The sequence below is a fragment of the Anomaloglossus baeobatrachus genome, chromosome 1 (genome assembly GCF_048569485.1).
Source record: "Anomaloglossus baeobatrachus isolate aAnoBae1 chromosome 1, aAnoBae1.hap1, whole genome shotgun sequence".
Taxonomy (NCBI): domain Eukaryota; kingdom Metazoa; phylum Chordata; class Amphibia; order Anura; family Aromobatidae; genus Anomaloglossus; species Anomaloglossus baeobatrachus.
Genome location: NC_134353.1, coordinates 264888204 through 264906361, shown reverse-complemented (window position 1 = coordinate 264906361; position 18158 = coordinate 264888204). Strand labels below are relative to the sequence as shown.

The following is an 18158-nucleotide window of genomic DNA, read 5'->3' as shown; positions in this document are numbered from 1 at the left end:
TCCAATTCAGATATCTGTGTTTATGGTACATAAAAACAGTGTGTTGTTTTTCAATAATTTGGATCTGCGTTTCATCAGTGCTCAGTCAGTGTCAGTTTTTACCATCCGTGATTTTCACATGTGAAAAAATAAATACATTACAAAGCTTCTCCGACAGGTAAAATATATCTTTTTACCGCATCTCCTATACACTACAATGGTACTCCCGGACAGCACATGGATTGTACACTCATGCCATTGGTGTGCTGCTGCCTGTGAATTTTTATTTATTTATTTTATTTTTTTTAACTCATGTTATTTGATTATACAATTTAACATCATAGCGATAAACTGCTTCTATTGTTTTCTTGTCTTTCTAATTGTATTTCAAAAAAGAAATCTTCATATGCATTTTTTTTTTTTTTTTTAAAAAATACATATCTGTCTATTATAGGGACGCTTCTTTTTTGCTTGTGATGCTCCCAAAGGCAGGCAATGTAAATTCTTTAAATGGTTGGATGAAATAAAAGAGACCTATAATGGTAGAAGCAAACCTGAATCTCGAGTGGTCATGGCGGATATGAAGAGTCTGTGCAACTATGTCAGATGTCAGAATATAAACTTATATGAGGAGAGCCAGCTCATTATTAGGTATGTATTCAATATTCATTTCAGTTAATCAATTAAATCATATCATTTTTTTTTTTTATTTTTATTTAATAATCAGACATTTATATTTTCTGGACTATTTGGGCTTTAGAAGTATTAACCCTTACACTAAAAATATTTTAGACTTGTAGAAACTTACAATATTTAATTTGCAGCAAATATGTGCATTAAAGTGATCTTTTTGTTTAGACCGTTAATTGAATAACAATGGGCTCCTTTATAACATATGGCACAGCATGAACATAACACCTGATCAGTTATGTTTCTAAAGGGGTTAAAATAATGTGTCCTCTCTTGCATAACATTTATAATTTCCAATTTTAACAAGAATCTAAAATTTGTGGATAGCATAGTTTGCCCATTCATATCTACTCTGTACCCAACCTCCTCTAATTTTTGTTTTTGTTTTTTGTTGTTTTTTTGGTTATAATTCTGGTGCTACATGATGAATCAGATCAAAATATGCAAATCAATTAAAAGAATTCTAATACATTTCCAGATTTCAATTTGACTAATTGAAATATGGAAAGGACCATTTAAAGGGAACCTGTCACGTTGGTTTTTTTAATATTAACTCACTTCCAATGTGTTTTAATGGGGGCCTTTTGCTGGGAATCTGTCATGTCACTCGCGTGCAAGCAAAATTATTTTTTGAATTTGGTCAACCCTCACCCCCCATACAGTATAATCGATTATACACAGATCCTTCACCAGAATGCCTCTGCTTAGATCTGCTTGTCACTGTGGTAAGATGATCGTGACATCACACTGATCTTATATGGACATTGCTAAGCTTCGCCCATTATTCACATGATAATGACATCACACAGGTCCTGAGCTCCAGAGATCAGCATTGGTCTATCCAGGTCTTGTAAAACAAGAATGCCGCAGAGACACCATCACATGTTTCTCAACGCTGGCAGGAAACTAGCCAGGTTTTTCACCGGGAAGGAACAACCACGGGAAGGGCAGTCTCCAGTCAAGGAGACCACCTATGCCAGCCTTGAGAAACATGTGATGGTGTCTTCGCAGGCTTTCTTGTTTTGAATATTTCCCAGGGGGCCTTGTTCTAGTGTCACTGCGTTGAGAAACACGTGACTGTGTCTCTGCGGTGTTGGTTGTTGATCTCCCTGAGGTCAACCATCCTTACCTATGTAGTCTTCTACTAGGCAATGCTCCCACTAGCCAGTTTCCTACTCCACACTGATGAGGGGCAAATACCCCGAAACAGCTGTCTGTGGATGGATACCATGTTTTGGTATAGGCGGTTTCCTTGACTTGAGACTGCCCTTCCCGTGGTTGTTCATTCCCTTTGAAAGACCTGGCTAGTTTCCTCCCAGCGTTGAGAAACATGTGATTTGTGTTTCCGCGGCATTCTTGTTTTGCATATTTTCCCAGGGGGCATTGTTCTAATGTCACTGCGTTGAGAAACACGTGATGGTGTCTCCGCGGTGTTGGATGTTGATCTCCCTGAGGTCAACTATCCAGGACATGTGTGATGCTATGATCATGTGACTGTAATGGGCGGAGCTCCGCATTGGACAAATGGTCTACGCATGCAGGACCTGTGTTGTGATGTTACGATCATATGACTGTATTGGATGGAGCTCAGCAGAAGTTCTGATTTAAAGGACCTGTGTATAATCAATTATACCTCAGGGGGGCATGACTAAGTTCAAAAAAGAAATTTGCTTGAAAGTGAGTGACATGTCTAACTCCCAGCAAAAGGCCCGCCCTCATGACTGAAAACAAAGGTCAAACAAACCGGTTTTACCTAAACATATAAACATTTTTTTTTTCTTTTTTATAAAGCTAAATCCATGGAATTTTTTTTTTTTTGTTCTCTAGAAAACAATGTTAGCGATGCACATTGCATAATTTAAAACACATTGGGGGTGGTTTAATATCAAATAACGACATGACAGGTTCTCTTTAATGGCCTTTTACCAGATCTTAGCGGACAAATACATGTTGAGGTTTTTCCCAGCTGAACATTGTAGCTGCTAGGTTAGGAAGGCTCATTCTCCCTTGTTTTATGCATCTAAAGCGTTTCTTGTTGTCTTTTTTGAGAAATTCTATTATTTTTTTTTTTTTGTATCAATTACATTTGGTCCTGAATATGTAAATGATTTTCCTGCACGTTGTTTTACAGAAAAATGTCGGCCTTTCCAAGAAGGCAATATGGTAAATTTACAAAATTTGTGACAGATGATTCAGAACTTGATGGTGAATCGAAAACTAAATTCTATCTGAAGTTGAGTAGGAAGGATAGTTGGTCTACTTACAGCAAAGGTAATAGTGTGACTGTACAACTGCCTTATGACCACAAAAAAGTATTTATATATCACATTTATTATTTGTATAGGGGTATTTACATCACGGAGAGACAATTGGCCATAATAAGTGATGTAGCCTTCTTTAGTATTGTAAGAATTGTTCACTGTTCCATGAGAAGTGCTGCTATCATATCCTTGGAGGTAACCTAAAAGTGCAGTGACCCAAGCCACAGCCTGCCCATTAATTGTGTGTAAATCCTTGTCATCCTCAGACCGTGCGGTTATATAGTACAGGACTATTTATAATCACCTACTCTATCACTTTTTCAGATGATATCTGGGTTGTTTCAAGGACCCTGAATTTTGATCCGCTGGATACATTTATTGCCTGCAGTGTTTTCTTTGGACCCTCTGCTAATAATGATATAGAGATTTTACCTTTGAAAGGATACAGTTCATCCAACTGGCCATTAAATGGTATGTGAATGGTAAATATGTACAACAATATATGGAAATTAATGTAAAAAGTTACCTTGTGAAGGCTGAATGTAATCAGAACTTCCCATGATCACTAGAAGATGGTATCTAGTGAATGACATGTCTGCTGTACTGCTGGAGACTAGATAGGCAGGACGACACTATCGACAACACTAGCGGAAAGTCTTTTCACCCAATCAGACTGTTGGACTCTAAAGCTGGGTTTACACACTGCAACATCTCAAACGACATCACTGTAACGTCACCGGTTTTGTGACGCAATAGCGATGTTGTTTGCGATGTTGCAGTGTGTGAATCACATCAGCGACCTGGCCCCTGCTGTGAAGTTGCTGATCGCTACAAATCGTTCAGGACCATTCCTAGGTCCTTTGTTTCCCGCTGTGCAGCATGCATCGCTACAAAGTTTCAGTGTGTGAAGACTTTGCAGCGACTTTGTTAGCAACTTCCCTTTCAAAAAGCTGCTTATCAACGTCCCCAACAACCAGCTAGGTCGCTCTGCAGGTCCGGATCGCTGTTGCGTTGTTGTCCAGGTTTGCCTGTTTGACAGCTCACCAGCGACTCACCAGAGACTTAGGGAGGTCGCTGTTACGTCACAAAACCGGTGACGTAACAGCGATGTCCTTTGCGATGTTGCAGCGTGTAAACCCAGCTTTACAGACAACGTGAAACTGTTCACCTTATCAGCCAGTCAAATATCCACTTTAATTTTTTGTAAAGCATTTAAAAAATGAAAGTGACCTATTGTTTGCTTTGTGCATCAATTTCTGTATTTCAGAATCTCATGTCACATTAAAGATAAGAGTTTATTGTACAAAAATAATAAAACCTAACTAAGACTATATATTTAATATCTCCATAATAGTTCTGACCCACTGAATAAGGTTACCATTTTATTTACGTAGTACAAATAGCATAAACTTTAAACCCAGTGGCAGAAGGGCTATTTTGTATATATCCTCGCCCCCACTAAATATATGTTTAATAAGTTTTATATGTACCCCAAAATGATATCCCAAAAAATTGCCCCCATACAATTACATTGTCATAAAATAAAAAGTTATGGCTTCTGGAATAATGAGAAAATAAAAGTGAAACGAAAACAAAATTGTCATAAACGTCAACACTGGTTTCATAAGGAAGGGGTTAAATTATGCCTCATTTTTGCACTGAAACAAATTTTAGTAATAATTGAGCTGGAATAGTGAAATATATTATGTACAGGTATGAACTGAAGCCATAGCAGTAAGAGCAGGTGTAGATTATGTCTTATCACCATTTGTCAGCTTATATTTCATAGCACTCATTTCATACTTGGATAGTCCCTTTTAAAGGAGTGGTACAGTTTAACCATCCCAATGATATTTACTAGTTTGGGGAATATTAAGCTTGTAGAGAAGGGTCCCCCGTTATAATCCACATCTATTGGCAAAAGTTAAGAGTGGTTACAAAGATTGTGCCACTCTATAGTCCTGCACTCTATAGACAACACATTAAATTAAAAGGGCACTGTGTAATGCTTAGGCTGCTTTCACACATCCGGCTTGAGCTCTGCGGCTCAATCCGGCTGTGCAAGCTATGCAACGGATGCGGTGAAAACACTGCATCCTTTGCATAAGTTTTTCCCATGCGGCCCGTCCGGTTTTTGCCGCTTGCGGCATGCTACTGAGCATGCGCAGTGGCAAAAACCGAATGCGGCGCGATGCGGTTTTTTTTGCCGCACGAAAAAACGTGCCAGGCAACGTTCCATCCGGCCGCCGCATGGGCTAAATCTGCCGCATGCGGCAAAAACCGGATGGAACGCAAGGCTTTGCGGCACAATGCGGCACTAATTAAAGTCTATGCAGAAAAAACGCAACCGGCAGCAAAAAAAACCGGTTGCGATTTTCCTGCAAAGTGCCGGATTGTGCCGCATTGCAGAAACCGGAGGTGTGAAAGCAGCCTTAGTTTTCCTTGTAGTGGTGCCTCAGGGATAAGACACTGAATAAAAGGGATGCTACTAACAAGTAGGCGTTGTGCAAAGCAGACCCCTTTTAAGTATTTTTTCTTTTGCAGTGGTTGTTCATGCATTATTGGTTTGCAATGCAAGTACAGAACTGACATGTTGGAGAAATATACAGCAGCACTTTAATCCGACCACTCTGCCGATTATGTCTCACCTCCTCATAATGTAAGTAAACCTATTCTAATGGAGACTCAAAGGATTGTCCCCTTGCTGTACGAAAAATTCTAGCTAAACTACATATAAGGCTACATTTACACATCTGTAGGAAATGTCGGTAAGCCGTCTGATTTATTTATTTTATTATCCACCATAAGGATACTGGGGGCAGTTCATTGAGGCTGGCAGAGCACACATCAGTCTTTAATGAAGGAGTGAACTGACCCGATTTATTAACCCCTTCACACCATGGCCATTTTCCGTTTTTGTTTTTTCCTCCAAGAGCCATAGCTTTTTTTACTTTTCCCTCAATATTGCCGTATGAAGGCTTCTTTTATCTGTGAGGAGAGTTGTACTTTTGAATGACACCATTCATTTTATCATATTGTGTACTGGAAAACGGTGAAAAATATTGGAGTGCCGTGAAATATGCCCCCCAAAAAAGTGCAATTCACATAGTTACATAGTTACTAAGGTTGAAAAATGACCTAGGTCCATCTAGTTCAACCTTCCTCCACCAGTTCTACAATTGGTCACAAAATCATTTATAACCAATTCACAATTGTTTTGTTTTTCTTTATTTGCCATATTCACTATATATAGTAAAACTTACCTGGCAATATGATTCTCCAGGTCAGTACGAGTACGTAGATACCAAATGTATAGGTTGTTTGTTTGTTTGTTTTCCATTTAAGTAGTGAAAAAAAATCAATAAAAATGCAGAAGCTTGTAAAAAAAAAACAAAAAAACCCCCACTTTTGGTCCCATTTTTGCGAGATTTGTAACATTTTTATTTTTTGGGGATCGGGGGCTAAGTGTAGGCTTATGTTTTGCGCCCTGAGCTGCTGTTTTAACTGATACAATGATTTGATCACCTCTTTTTGTATTTTATTGCAATATTTCGCAGCCTTAAAAAAAAAAATAATAATTAAATAAAATAAAAAAATAAACATTCTGGCATTTAGAACTTTTTTCGTTTCACTGTTTACTTATCAGATTAATTTATTTCATATTTTGGTAGCTTGGACATTTCTGCACACAGTGATTCCGAATGTGTATTTTTTTTTTTATTTTTTATTGTTTTTTTATGTTCAATGGGGCAAAAGAAGGGGGGAGCGGTTTGAACGTGTTTATTTTTTTTTTATATTTTTAAAAACGTTTTTCTTTACTTTCTAATCTACCAGTCCCATTAAGGGACTTAAAGCTGCGATAATCTGATCACTTGTGTTGTACAGAGTAGTGCATCAGCACTGTTCTGTTTGGCAGAAATTACGATTTCCTATGAATGCTGGCTCGCAGACGGTGTTCACAGGATAATTAGTCATGACAGACACTGGGGTCATCAGCTGACGTCTGACTTTCATGAGAACCTACCGGCGCCACAATCACGTTATGGGAGCAGGCAATGATGCGCCCCCTGCTGCTGCGTGCTAAATCCCGCTGTCAGAGATTGACAGCTGGGTTTAACTGGTTAACAGCTGCTGGCAGATCTCCGATCCACCTGCAGCTGATAGAGGCACATCAGCTGATTAAATCAGCCAACGTGTGCAGGGAAAGATGCGGGCTGTGTGTGAGCCCGCATCAAGGGCTGAGATACAACTTATGATGTAAAAATACATCACATGTCTTGAAGGGGTTAAGCGCCATTCTCCACTAAATAAATCAGGTGCATCTTATATCTAGTGTGCATGGTCGCCAGAAATATATGCCAGCCTGAGGTTTGTGTAAATTCCTGGGGTAGATTTTGCCACAATAGCGGTGTAACTTGTGATTGACTTTTGCTCATGCTACCCCCTTATTTTTTCTGCCTGGGACCATTTGGAAATTTCTACCAACATTCGGGGGGCCGCACAAAATTATCAATGTGAAAATTACCCATCTATAATTGGTCAAAAAATTAACTCACCCATATTGTGGTTGCCAGAGCTGCTTTTTTTTAGTGTGGCTGTGATGTTTGGTGATACTAATCATGTTGCTTTTCGCAACAGTTTTTTCAGGTTTGTCTCGGTCTGGAGCGCAGACATAGGAGACGCTGAGACTGCTGTACATAAATCACAGGAGACACTGCATGCACATACATCACTGCAGTGGCTGGCGGCATATACATCACAGGAGACACTGGGACTGCTGTATATACATCACAGAAGACACTGGGGGCACATACATCACACGAGGGGCTGTAGCTGGTCAGGGCTTGCATATAAACCCCAAAAGTTGAAATATTTTTGCGCAACCGCAAAGTTGCACAAAAATATTACAACTTAAGATGTTTACCCTAAAAATCTGGTGTAAACCTCTTACTAAATTGCCCCCATAGAGTTAAATTGATTTATGCACGCATTTTTGAATATCTCGGATCCGAGCGTGCGATCTGTGAGACTGAGCATATCTAATGATGATCCATGTTTGCAGAGTACACACTGCTGTACAAGTCTGTAGGGATCCTTTAAAACACAGATGAAAATCAGAATTCTTCCATGTCTCACAGATTTGTTTTAGTGATCAATTATAATAAAAATGTGATCCTCTATAGGTCTTTGTATTGGTGCGTAAGCAAACACACCTCTTCATTGGGAAAAAAACAGACGCAACTAGGATTTCACCTGGAAAAAAAGGTCTGATCTCACAGATGTGTGAATGTAACCTTAGTAAAAATATTTTTCTATTAAGTTCCGTATGATACTTTAACCCACTTAACACTGTTATTGGTTAGAAATATGGTCCAGACATTTACTAAATAGTTTTTGGGATAAGCTTGGTGCTTTTTTTTTATTTTTTTTTACCATTTTGACACACTTGGCATTAATATTAAGAATCGTATCCTGTTGTAAATTTGATAAACTGTTAAAAAAAAAAAAACCTCATTGTCCTTGAATTCTTGATGATTTTGTAAATCACGCACAATTGCACATCTAATAGGGTATCTAACGAGAAATCGCGGTATGATGTGCCTCTTCCTTTTTTCAGGTCATCTGAATCTGTGAGACCAATGAGAATTACTCGAGGGAAATTCAACCCACCTGGAGTCACTTTTAATGTCCCCAGCAGATGCAATATCTCAGATCACACATTTGTGTTTAGTTTAGCAAAGGAGATGATCAGACAGTTTTCTTTGAATGTGGACCAAGCCATAGCAATGCTGCAAATCGCACATATGATGGCTAGCTCTGATGAATTGCTTGGGCCAAGGCCTGTCCCCATCACAATCATTCATGGTAAGAAAATAACTATTTTGTTCCGTAACGCTTTATTGTATGCACGATACATACATCAATCGGTTTGCACCTCTTGGAGGACCCATGTAATGGAAATATTTAAAGGAAAGCTAGAACCGAAAATGACCTATCATTTAAGGCACGTATTTCTCCTACATGTATGTTGGTTTCCATATAACCATTTTATTTAAAAAAAAAAAAAAAAAAAAATGGGGTAGACAAAAAAAATTTAATCTTGAAATTTTCACACTGGAGGTTTTTTTTTTTTTTTAAGATTCATACCTCCCATTTTTCAGGAAGAGTTTTTAGCAGGCTCCTTATTAGCGGCAGGATTACAATGCCTGGTAACACCTGTATACACAGCTGATTACATGGGATCCACCCATCACAGGCGGTGTCACAGCTGACTATGTTCCCACTCCATTCACAATCACCTTTTTAAAAATGCTATAGAAATCATAATAAGGTGCTGCAAAAAATTTTTCAATTTTTTTTTTTTTTTTTAATTATAATTTTGTGTACAAGCAGCAAAACATATATAAATGTGGTAGCGCTGTAGTGGTACTGACCCAAAGAATAAAGTGTGTTTATCACTTTTATCCCTGTGAACGGCATTAAAAACAAAAAAACCAAGACAATTAATGGCTGTTTTGCTAACTTTGCCTCCCAATAATCAGAATACAAAGCGATCAAAAAAGTAATTCTTAAAAATGGTACCAATAAAAACTCCAGTTCATCCCGCAAAAAACAAGCCGTCACATGATGGTCTGCAGAGGAATTGAAAAAGTATAGTTCTTAAAATATGGTGATGCAAAATACTTACTTTGTTGCAAAAAAAAAAAATATTTTTTTTTAGTGTTATAGTATCAAAACCTAAAAGAAAAAAAGTGATATAAATCTGGTGTCTCTGTGTTTGTACTGACCCAAAGAGTAAAGTCGTCTTATTACTTATGCCGCAACGATAAAAAAAAATTTAACTGACGGTTAATTTATGGCACACAAATGGTGCAGGTTATGATGGACCTGTACTCTCCTTAATAGTTTTGATACATTGGTCCTTTTGTGTTATTTTACAGACTGACATTACATTTGTATTTGCTAGATTCAGATGTGAAAAGCATGGAACCAATGAACTTTTCCCACCTTTAGTTAACCATAATCTACACAAATCCATTGAGAGAGAAGCTAAAATCATTTTGAGAGGTAAAATAATGTGGTTGCATCAGTGTGAACATTTATAATTAGACATATGGCCTTGTTCAGAATTAGCCAATTTACATTTAAACTCATGTTAAATAGTAGTTAGTACACAGCTGCCATCATTTAAAATTATTCTGATTAACCCCGGGTTTGCTGTTTAATAGCATTTCCCTGACCATTCCTTAGTTGCATTTTACAGCAAAATCCATGTTCCATAAATCACATATAACAAAGGATCTCACTGTTGAAACTTATCAGTGAGTAGAAAGGTAGAGAAAAAATTCTAAGGCATTAGCTATTACATGAAATACTGCAGACAGTCATCAAGAAGTTAAATTTGGCACAACCGTGACATTACCCAGAACTGCATGTCCCTCAAAAGTTGATGAAAAGGCCAGAAGAAAATTGATCTGGGAGGCTGCCATTAGGCCCACTGCAACATTAGAGAACCTGCAGAATTTTCTGGCATGATGATTTTGTACTGCATGTAACCACAATCTGCATATGAAGAATATGTCTGGCCTTTGGGGTTAGGGTGTCAAGATGGAAGCCTTTTCTTAAAAAAGTAAACTATACAATTCCTACATAAGGTGTACCAAAAGAATGTGGGATGTTTTATAGTCTGAGACCAAGGTTTTTTATCATAATTCCTAAAGTTTTGGATTTGCGCCAAGCATTACTGTACGTCATCAAAAGAACACTATACCCACAGTAAAGCATGGTGGAAGTAGCATTCTGCTTTGGGGCTGTTTTTCAGCAGTTGGAACTCGGGCTTTAAATTGAGGTGGAGGGAATTATGACAAATCAGTGAATTTTGCAACAAAACCTTTAGGCACCTGCTAAAAAGATGAAAAAGAATCTCACCTTTTCAGCATGACAACGACCCTAGGCATACCTCCAAATCAACAAAAGACTTGCTTCTCCAGAAAACGATCCAAGTTTTGGAATGGCCCAGGCCTGAATCTGATTTATAGTCTGTGGGTGATCTGAAGAGGTCTGTGCACAGAGGATGCTCTCACAATCTGACAGATTGGGAGCGCTACTACAAGGAACAGTGGGCAAAAATGGTCGATTGTAGATGTTCCTGATGATTATATTTATGCAACCACATTATTTTAGTTTTTATTTTTTTTTTTTTTTTCCCACCCAAAAAGATTTCAGTTTATTTTTTAATTTTATTGTACATATTATAGGTGACATTAAATGGGGAAAATATTCTGAAATCATTCTTCTATGAAGTTTTTTTTACATGGCAAAAAAAATTGCATTTTAATAAGGATTTGTAGACTTTTTACGTCCTCCTCTATATGCTTGTATGCTTTGATGTGCTTCTATATGATTCTATTATGAACACAGAAGGTGTTAGAAATTAATTTGAGGTAAACCCAAGCTTTATATTTATAAGTATACATTTAAAAATCTATTCGGTGCAATTGCTTCACTAGTATTATAAAGTAAAAAATTATTGCGCACAGTTTTACAAAAATGGTATGACTTTTGCTGTTTTTGAGACGTGGATGGGTCTTAGGACAAGAATGACTCTTCTAGCACATCCCACCAGATCCACTATAATTTACACCACAAAAGTGACGTATATTATATCAAATTTGTACATTTCTGGAGATGGTGCATAGCAGTTGAAATATGAGCCAAATTCATTAAATGGGCATGCTCTTAAAGGATTGTCCAGGACTTTAACACTTACGGGTACTTTGCACACTACGACATCGCAAGCCGATGCTTGCGATGCCGAGCGCGATAGTCCCCGTCCCCGTCGCAGCAGCGATATCTTGTCATAGCTGCCGTAGCGAACATTATCGCTACGGCAGCTTCACATGGACTTGCCTGCCCTGCGACGTCGCTCTGGCCGGCAAACCGCCTCCGTACTAAGGGGGCGGGTCGTGCGGCGTCACAGCGACGTCACACGACAGGCAGCCAATAGAAGCGGAGGGGCAGAGATGAGCGGGAAGTAAACATCCCGCCCACCTCCTTCCTTCCGCATAGCCGGTGTGAGCCGCGGTGACGCAGGTAAGGAGATGTTCCAGCGATGTGTGCTGCCGCAGGAACGAGGAACAACATCGTATCGTCGCTGCAGCGCAATTATAGAAATGTCGGACACTACACCGATGATACGATTACGACGCTTTTGCGCTCGTTAATCGTATCAAAGGATTTACACACTACGATATCAACAGCGACGCCGGATGTGCATCACTTTCGATTTGACCCCACCGACATCGCACCTGCGATATCGTAGTGTGCCAAGTACCCCTTATGGTCTATTTTTAGGATAGGTCCTCAATTTCTTATAAGTGGGGGTGATTAATATAATTAATCATTCATTTAACTGTTTCAGCAGCAGCCAGGACAGCTCAATTGCTGAGAGCTGCAGTCTGGTCATGGATGGGTGCTGCATATCCACCCTGTATTGGTTCGACTAGGGCGCGAATATACAGTACCCAACCATGGCCATAATACAGGTGACGGAGCTGTGCTGAGCAGCTTCACAACTGATCTGTCTCTGCTGCCTCCATTACCAGGAACAGCTAATCTACGGTAGTGTCGGGTATTGCACCCTCACCAATCAGAAATCAATGACCTACCCTAATGATGAGCCATCAGTATTCAAATCTCGGACAACCCCTTTAATTGATTTTGTACATCATACTCCAGCACATCCTGAATCAAGTCTGATGTATAATCTCCAGTGTATCAAGGGACTCCACTGAGGATCCTCATCAGCTTCGTAAGACGCAGATATTGTGGTGGAGGAAATGAGGTGCAGAACTAGTGCAATCATTGTAGTTGTCGTCTAGGCAGATGTTCCCTGTGTGTGATGTGCTTTTTGCTAGTATAATGCTGCCTCCACATATTCTATAATTAATTTCACAACACACTGCACACTTTTGAATCCCCACAGCATGCATGCTGTCAGTATTTTTTTGGGAGTGGGGCAATCATGTGACTACAAGTATGCGCTGTGCAAACTTCCAGCCACATTGCGACTAGACGTGTCTCGCCTCACTCAACTCACTTGTATTAAACGAGGCTGTGCACGTCTAGTCTGAGTGTGACTGTATGTATGCAAATTGCAATTTGTAGTCACGCACCTACCCGCTGTTGGCTCTGGAGAATCCGGACAGCATGCACTGTGAAGATTCCCAAGACTGCAGTCACATGCAGTGACTGCTGACTAGCCTGGACAGCCCCTTAAACTGTTCCTGATGTCTGGTATTGACTGCAACGCTGATTTCATGTCAACAGCTTCAAAGCATCTGTAAGATTAGAGGGTTTTTATCCGTGTAGACAGAGCGCTTCTTTTGGCCTCACTGATTGCCTGTTGCAGCCAACACCAGACAGCAGAAGCAGCATCAGAGACTCAATGCTAGACCAGGACATAAAGAGTCAAGCGAGTTTTGGGTTTTTTGTTTTAAGACCATATTGCTCAAGGGGGCAAACATTATCTGAAAGGTGACCACCCCTTTTAAGTCTCTGTGGTGCAGCAAAGTTTCTTTCTAGCAAACACATCTCTCAAAACTCTGCTCATTAGTTCCTAGAAAAATAACAGAAAAGGATATTCATAAAATTACCTTTACCTAACATTAATTATATGTTATTGAACAGTAAAAAGTCTTATCCATGTTTGTCGTAATGTAAAATCTTATACTTTGTGATATTTTAGGAGTATTTGGAGCTGGAAAAAGTTACTTGCTGGCCGTGGTGGTTTTGTTCTTGGTTCATCTTTTTGAAACCTACAATCCTCCTGAAGAGCAGGGTTTAGTCCACTGGAAATTACTCATCTCATCGTCCACAAATGTAGCAGTTGACCGCGTTCTTCTGGGGTATGTAAAAATGGTTAATTGTACCATACAGACAGTTATTTAGGGTTATACTCCCATTTGACATAACATATTACTTTATTGGTACTAGTGAATGCCTGAGTCTGATTTAAAGGGAACCTCCTCAGGTCATTTGTGTTCTAACCTAGTAGCAGTGTGATATGTGGCCTAGTAACCCCTTCATACCCATCCCTGTGTTGTGGGCGTTTACATGTTTTCTGTGGTATCACGCCCCTGTGCGCACTTACCATTCCCGCAGCCTTCTTATTCGCGAGGTTGATTCTCGTCTTCAGGCGCGCACTGTGCATGCTAAGAAGTCTCCTGCGGTTCCGGTCATGCACAGTGCGCGTCTGAAGATGAGAAGCAAGCATCGTCTTACAAACCAGGCTGCGGGAATGGTAAGTGCACACACATGGTATCTCAAGGAGCGAGGACGTCGCTGATGTAAATCCATGGTATCACCCCCACAGGGGCGTGATACCACGGAAAACATGCAAATGCCCACAAGGCGATGCAAAGCCCATAGGGCTAGAGCCCCTGCTCATTTAAATAGGATACACATAAGTAATAAAACATATATTTTTATACATCCACATTACACAATATTACATCACAGGGATGGGTAGGAAGGGGTTACTAGGCCACACATCACACTGCTACTAGGTTAGAACACATAAATTACCTGACAGGTTCCCTTTAAGGTTCGCATGTGTTAAATTCTGCATGATATCAGGGATGCATGATGTAAAGGTTCTCAGCAAAACCACAAATCTCCAATTATTTCACACAACAATTGTTAAAGCACTACTCCAGCATTTTTATTTATTTTTTTTATTGCAGTGCTGGAGTGGTGCTTTAAATCTAAGTCTCCCTACCCCCTATCATATACTCTCCTTCTGGCGACTTCACCTTCTGTTGCCACTACTCCATTCTGTCTTGGCAATTTGTGACCTGACGGCAGCTTCAGTGTTTCATGGAGTCCTTCAGAGGTTACAAATCAATGCATTTCTATAACAGCCGTGTTCTGGCTCTCATAGACTTGCACTGGGAGCTTGTGACGTAACTTAGTCACAAGATGGCGCTGCAGGACTAGAGCGACATTGTTTAAAAGATGAAGATGCCAGAAGGTGAGTATATTACAGGGACAAGTGGCTTATATTTAAAGTACCTGTTAGTCCTGTGGGTTAAACTATGGTGTAGCAACTGCCGTCTGTGTCTGATTCTAAGCCACCATACCATGTCTGAGGAAAAAAAACACTTCCAGCAGGTATATAAACAGGAAAATGTCACTAATATCTTATCATTTTAAGATTTTCTTAATTTAGTCAGCTCAAAATCAGGATTATTCGGTTAATTGCATTCCTGATTGTCTCTCGTCCCTTTGCTGATGACGGTTTCTTGTTTTACTTTGAAAATTAATAAAATGTATTAAAAATGAAAAATCATGCAGGACTATGCTTGCTGGCTAGGCTGGAGTGTCATAAGTGCTGTAAAATATGTTGGTGCAATTTATTAAAGATTACTATTCTGTACCATCAATACAGGGCACTAAAAGAAGGCATGGAAGTGCTACCTTCTCTGGTTTAGAGGAGGATCCAGCAGCAATACAATACTTCATAGTATAATTAAAGGGAACCAAACATCAGGATTTTCGTGTATAAGCTGCAGCCAGTGCAGTACTGGCACTATCATGCACAGTGTGTACATACCATCAGGGGGCAGCTCGGGTGTTTAGGCAGTGAAATACAACTTTATAAAATTTGAAATTTCGTGCACTTTTTGATTGACGTGTGCACCTCTCTGTTAATGTCCGGGCGGGTTATGCAGGAGTTCCCCGCCTCCCCACCAGCCTGTTCCTCCCTCTCTCCTGATGTCCGGGCGGGTTATGCACGTGTTCCCCGCCCCCCCGCGCCGCCTGTTCCTCCCTCCCTCCCTCTGGCTGTATGTAAATATCTAATCTTCAGAAACATGGCGCCGGAGTGGGCCTCTGCGCATAGCGCTTATCTCCGGCGCCATGTTTCTGAAGCCCCCGCATTACACAACTTGGTGTCTGAGAGGGCGGCGCATGCGCCCTCGTTTCTTCACAGCCCGTTGTGACCGCGGGAGCGCGCGCGATTAGAACAGGACAGAACAGCTGACCGGAGGACGCGATTACCTGCTGCTCCTGTATCGTGCCGCCCCAGGACACCGGGCCAACACACCAGCCGGTGTGACTTCGCTGTGGCGCCGCCCTCTCAGACACCAAGTTGTGTAATGCGGGGGCTTCAGAAACATGGCGCCGGAGATAAGCGCTATGCGCAGAGGCCCACTCCGGCGCCATGTTTCTGAAGATTAGATATTTACATACAGCCAGAGGGAGGGAGGGAGGAACAGGCGGCGCGGGGGGGCGGGGAACACGTGCATTTACCCGCCCGGACATCAGGAGAGAGGGAGGAACAGGCTGGTGGGGGGGCGGGGAACTCCTGCATAACCCGCCCGGACATTATCTGCAGAGGTGCACACGTCAATCAAAATGTGCACGAAATTTCAAACTTTATAAAGTTGTATTTCACTGCCTAAACACCCGAGCTGCCCCCTGATGGTATGTACACACTGTGCATGATAGTGCCAGTACTGCACTGGCTGCAGCTTATACACGAAAATCCTGATGTTTGGTTCCCTTTAAAGGGTCATCAAATTTTTTTTTTTTTCCAATAACTGAAAAATTTATAAAATATTTAATGTTATGTTTAAATAAAATTTAGTTTTTAATTGAGAAAAATATATAAAAAAAAATTGAAAGTTTGATATTTTCCACTATTAAACACCTAGGGGGAGCAGCTGCTGAAATCCTACTATAGAACAATCTCACATTACAGCTGCAGTAAAAGTGGGCGGAATCTGCTCTCCTGTGTGTGATGTCACAGTTCCCCTTCCCAATCTGGGTGTTTCCATAAGGATAAGGGAAGGTGAAGTTTAGGATCACAGTGTGGAGTCATTTTGTTGGTAGCCACAGAGTGATTCTAATATGGCTAAAGTGTCACTAAGGTCAGCTGCATAAAGCTCCACTGTATCACACGCCGCACTGTATCCCAATGTCCTGCTCTCTGTATCCCTAGGCTCCGCTGGCTGTATCCCAGTGCCTTGCTGACTGTATCCCTATGCCCCGCTGGCTGTATTCCAGTGCCTTGCTGACTATTTCCCTATGCTTTGCTGGCTGTTTCCGTATGCCATGTTGGCTGTTTCCCTATGCCATGCTGACATATACTGTGCTGCCGGCCGGGATCGGAGGCCCGAGGTGACGTGTGGCGAGGAGAGGTGATCTGCAGCCTGAGCGGCACTGCTCTATAGATGTCATGCCACACTCACCGCTCCCAGCCGCATGCACTCACCTCAGACCTGTGCCCCCGGCAGCGTGTCCTGTCAGCGATCACAGTACGAGCAGCAGAGGCCCAAGGTGAGCGGTGTGGGGTGCGCTGCAGAGTGCGGTCGGGGGTGCGCGGCGTGCAGCAGAGTGCAGGGGGGCGCGTCAGGATCAAATAAACAATGAGTTTAATTTTGTATTAAAAATACTTGGTTTCTTAACCCCTTCACGACCATGGACAGATCTTTCCGTCATGGTGCCCTGGGCCTTAAAGACCAAGGACGGATCTTTCCGTCATTGCGTAATCGCGGCACCGGAGCCTCCGGTGACTGCGAAAAGTTAGCATAAACCGCAGATTCGGGGAGGAGGGGACCTGTACCTGACCTCAGGAGGGGTGGTGCCTCCTCCCCGGACCTACGGAGGCTGTGATTGGTTGAGCGGCGTTTGTCAGCCAATCAGAGCCACTGTAATGTTCCAGCCATTTAAAATGACTGAAACATTGAAATCCAGCCCTGACCAGTGCAGCTGTAGCACTGGCCATTGGCTGGAGCTGGGTGACCTCACTGGATCACCCTCCCCCCGTTCCAGCAGCTCTGATTGGAGAGATCGGCCTTGTGACTGATATCTCCAATCACCATGGACCTGTTGTCGGTGACCGCCCCCGTCACCGTCACTTGTCGTCCCTGCAGCACACCAGCACAGTGAGTGTATACAGTGCAATGGCAGGGCGACAAGCTTCGGTCCCATGCTGTTATGTGACCCGGAAGTTGGGACCCGGAAGTTGCCGCGCTGCCATTGCACTGTATGAAACCGGCGAAAAGCCTCCCAATCCGCTGCTGCCCTCCGCGATCTGCCACCTGTCTCCCCGATCTGCTGCCCGCACCCTCACCCCTCGTGATCTGCTGCCCGCACCCCCACCCCTCCCGATCCGCCGCTGCCCTCTTCCGTCTGCCACAGTGTCGCCTCTCTCCCCGATCTGCT

General features: G+C 41.6%; 1 protein-coding gene across 1 annotated transcript in view; it reads left to right on the top strand.

The window, feature by feature from the left end:
* The window catches only part of ZGRF1 (zinc finger GRF-type containing 1), a 189658-nt gene that overhangs the window by 115706 nt on the left and 55794 nt on the right, over positions 1–18158 (top strand). The window contains exons 11-16 of the mRNA XM_075349440.1: positions 434–630; positions 2801–2940; positions 3255–3401; positions 5475–5589; positions 8548–8795; positions 13678–13837. Of these exons, the coding sequence (XP_075205555.1) occupies positions 434–630; positions 2801–2940; positions 3255–3401; positions 5475–5589; positions 8548–8795; positions 13678–13837 (1007 nt within the window). The remainder of the gene's footprint in view (positions 1–433; positions 631–2800; positions 2941–3254; positions 3402–5474; positions 5590–8547; positions 8796–13677; positions 13838–18158) is intronic.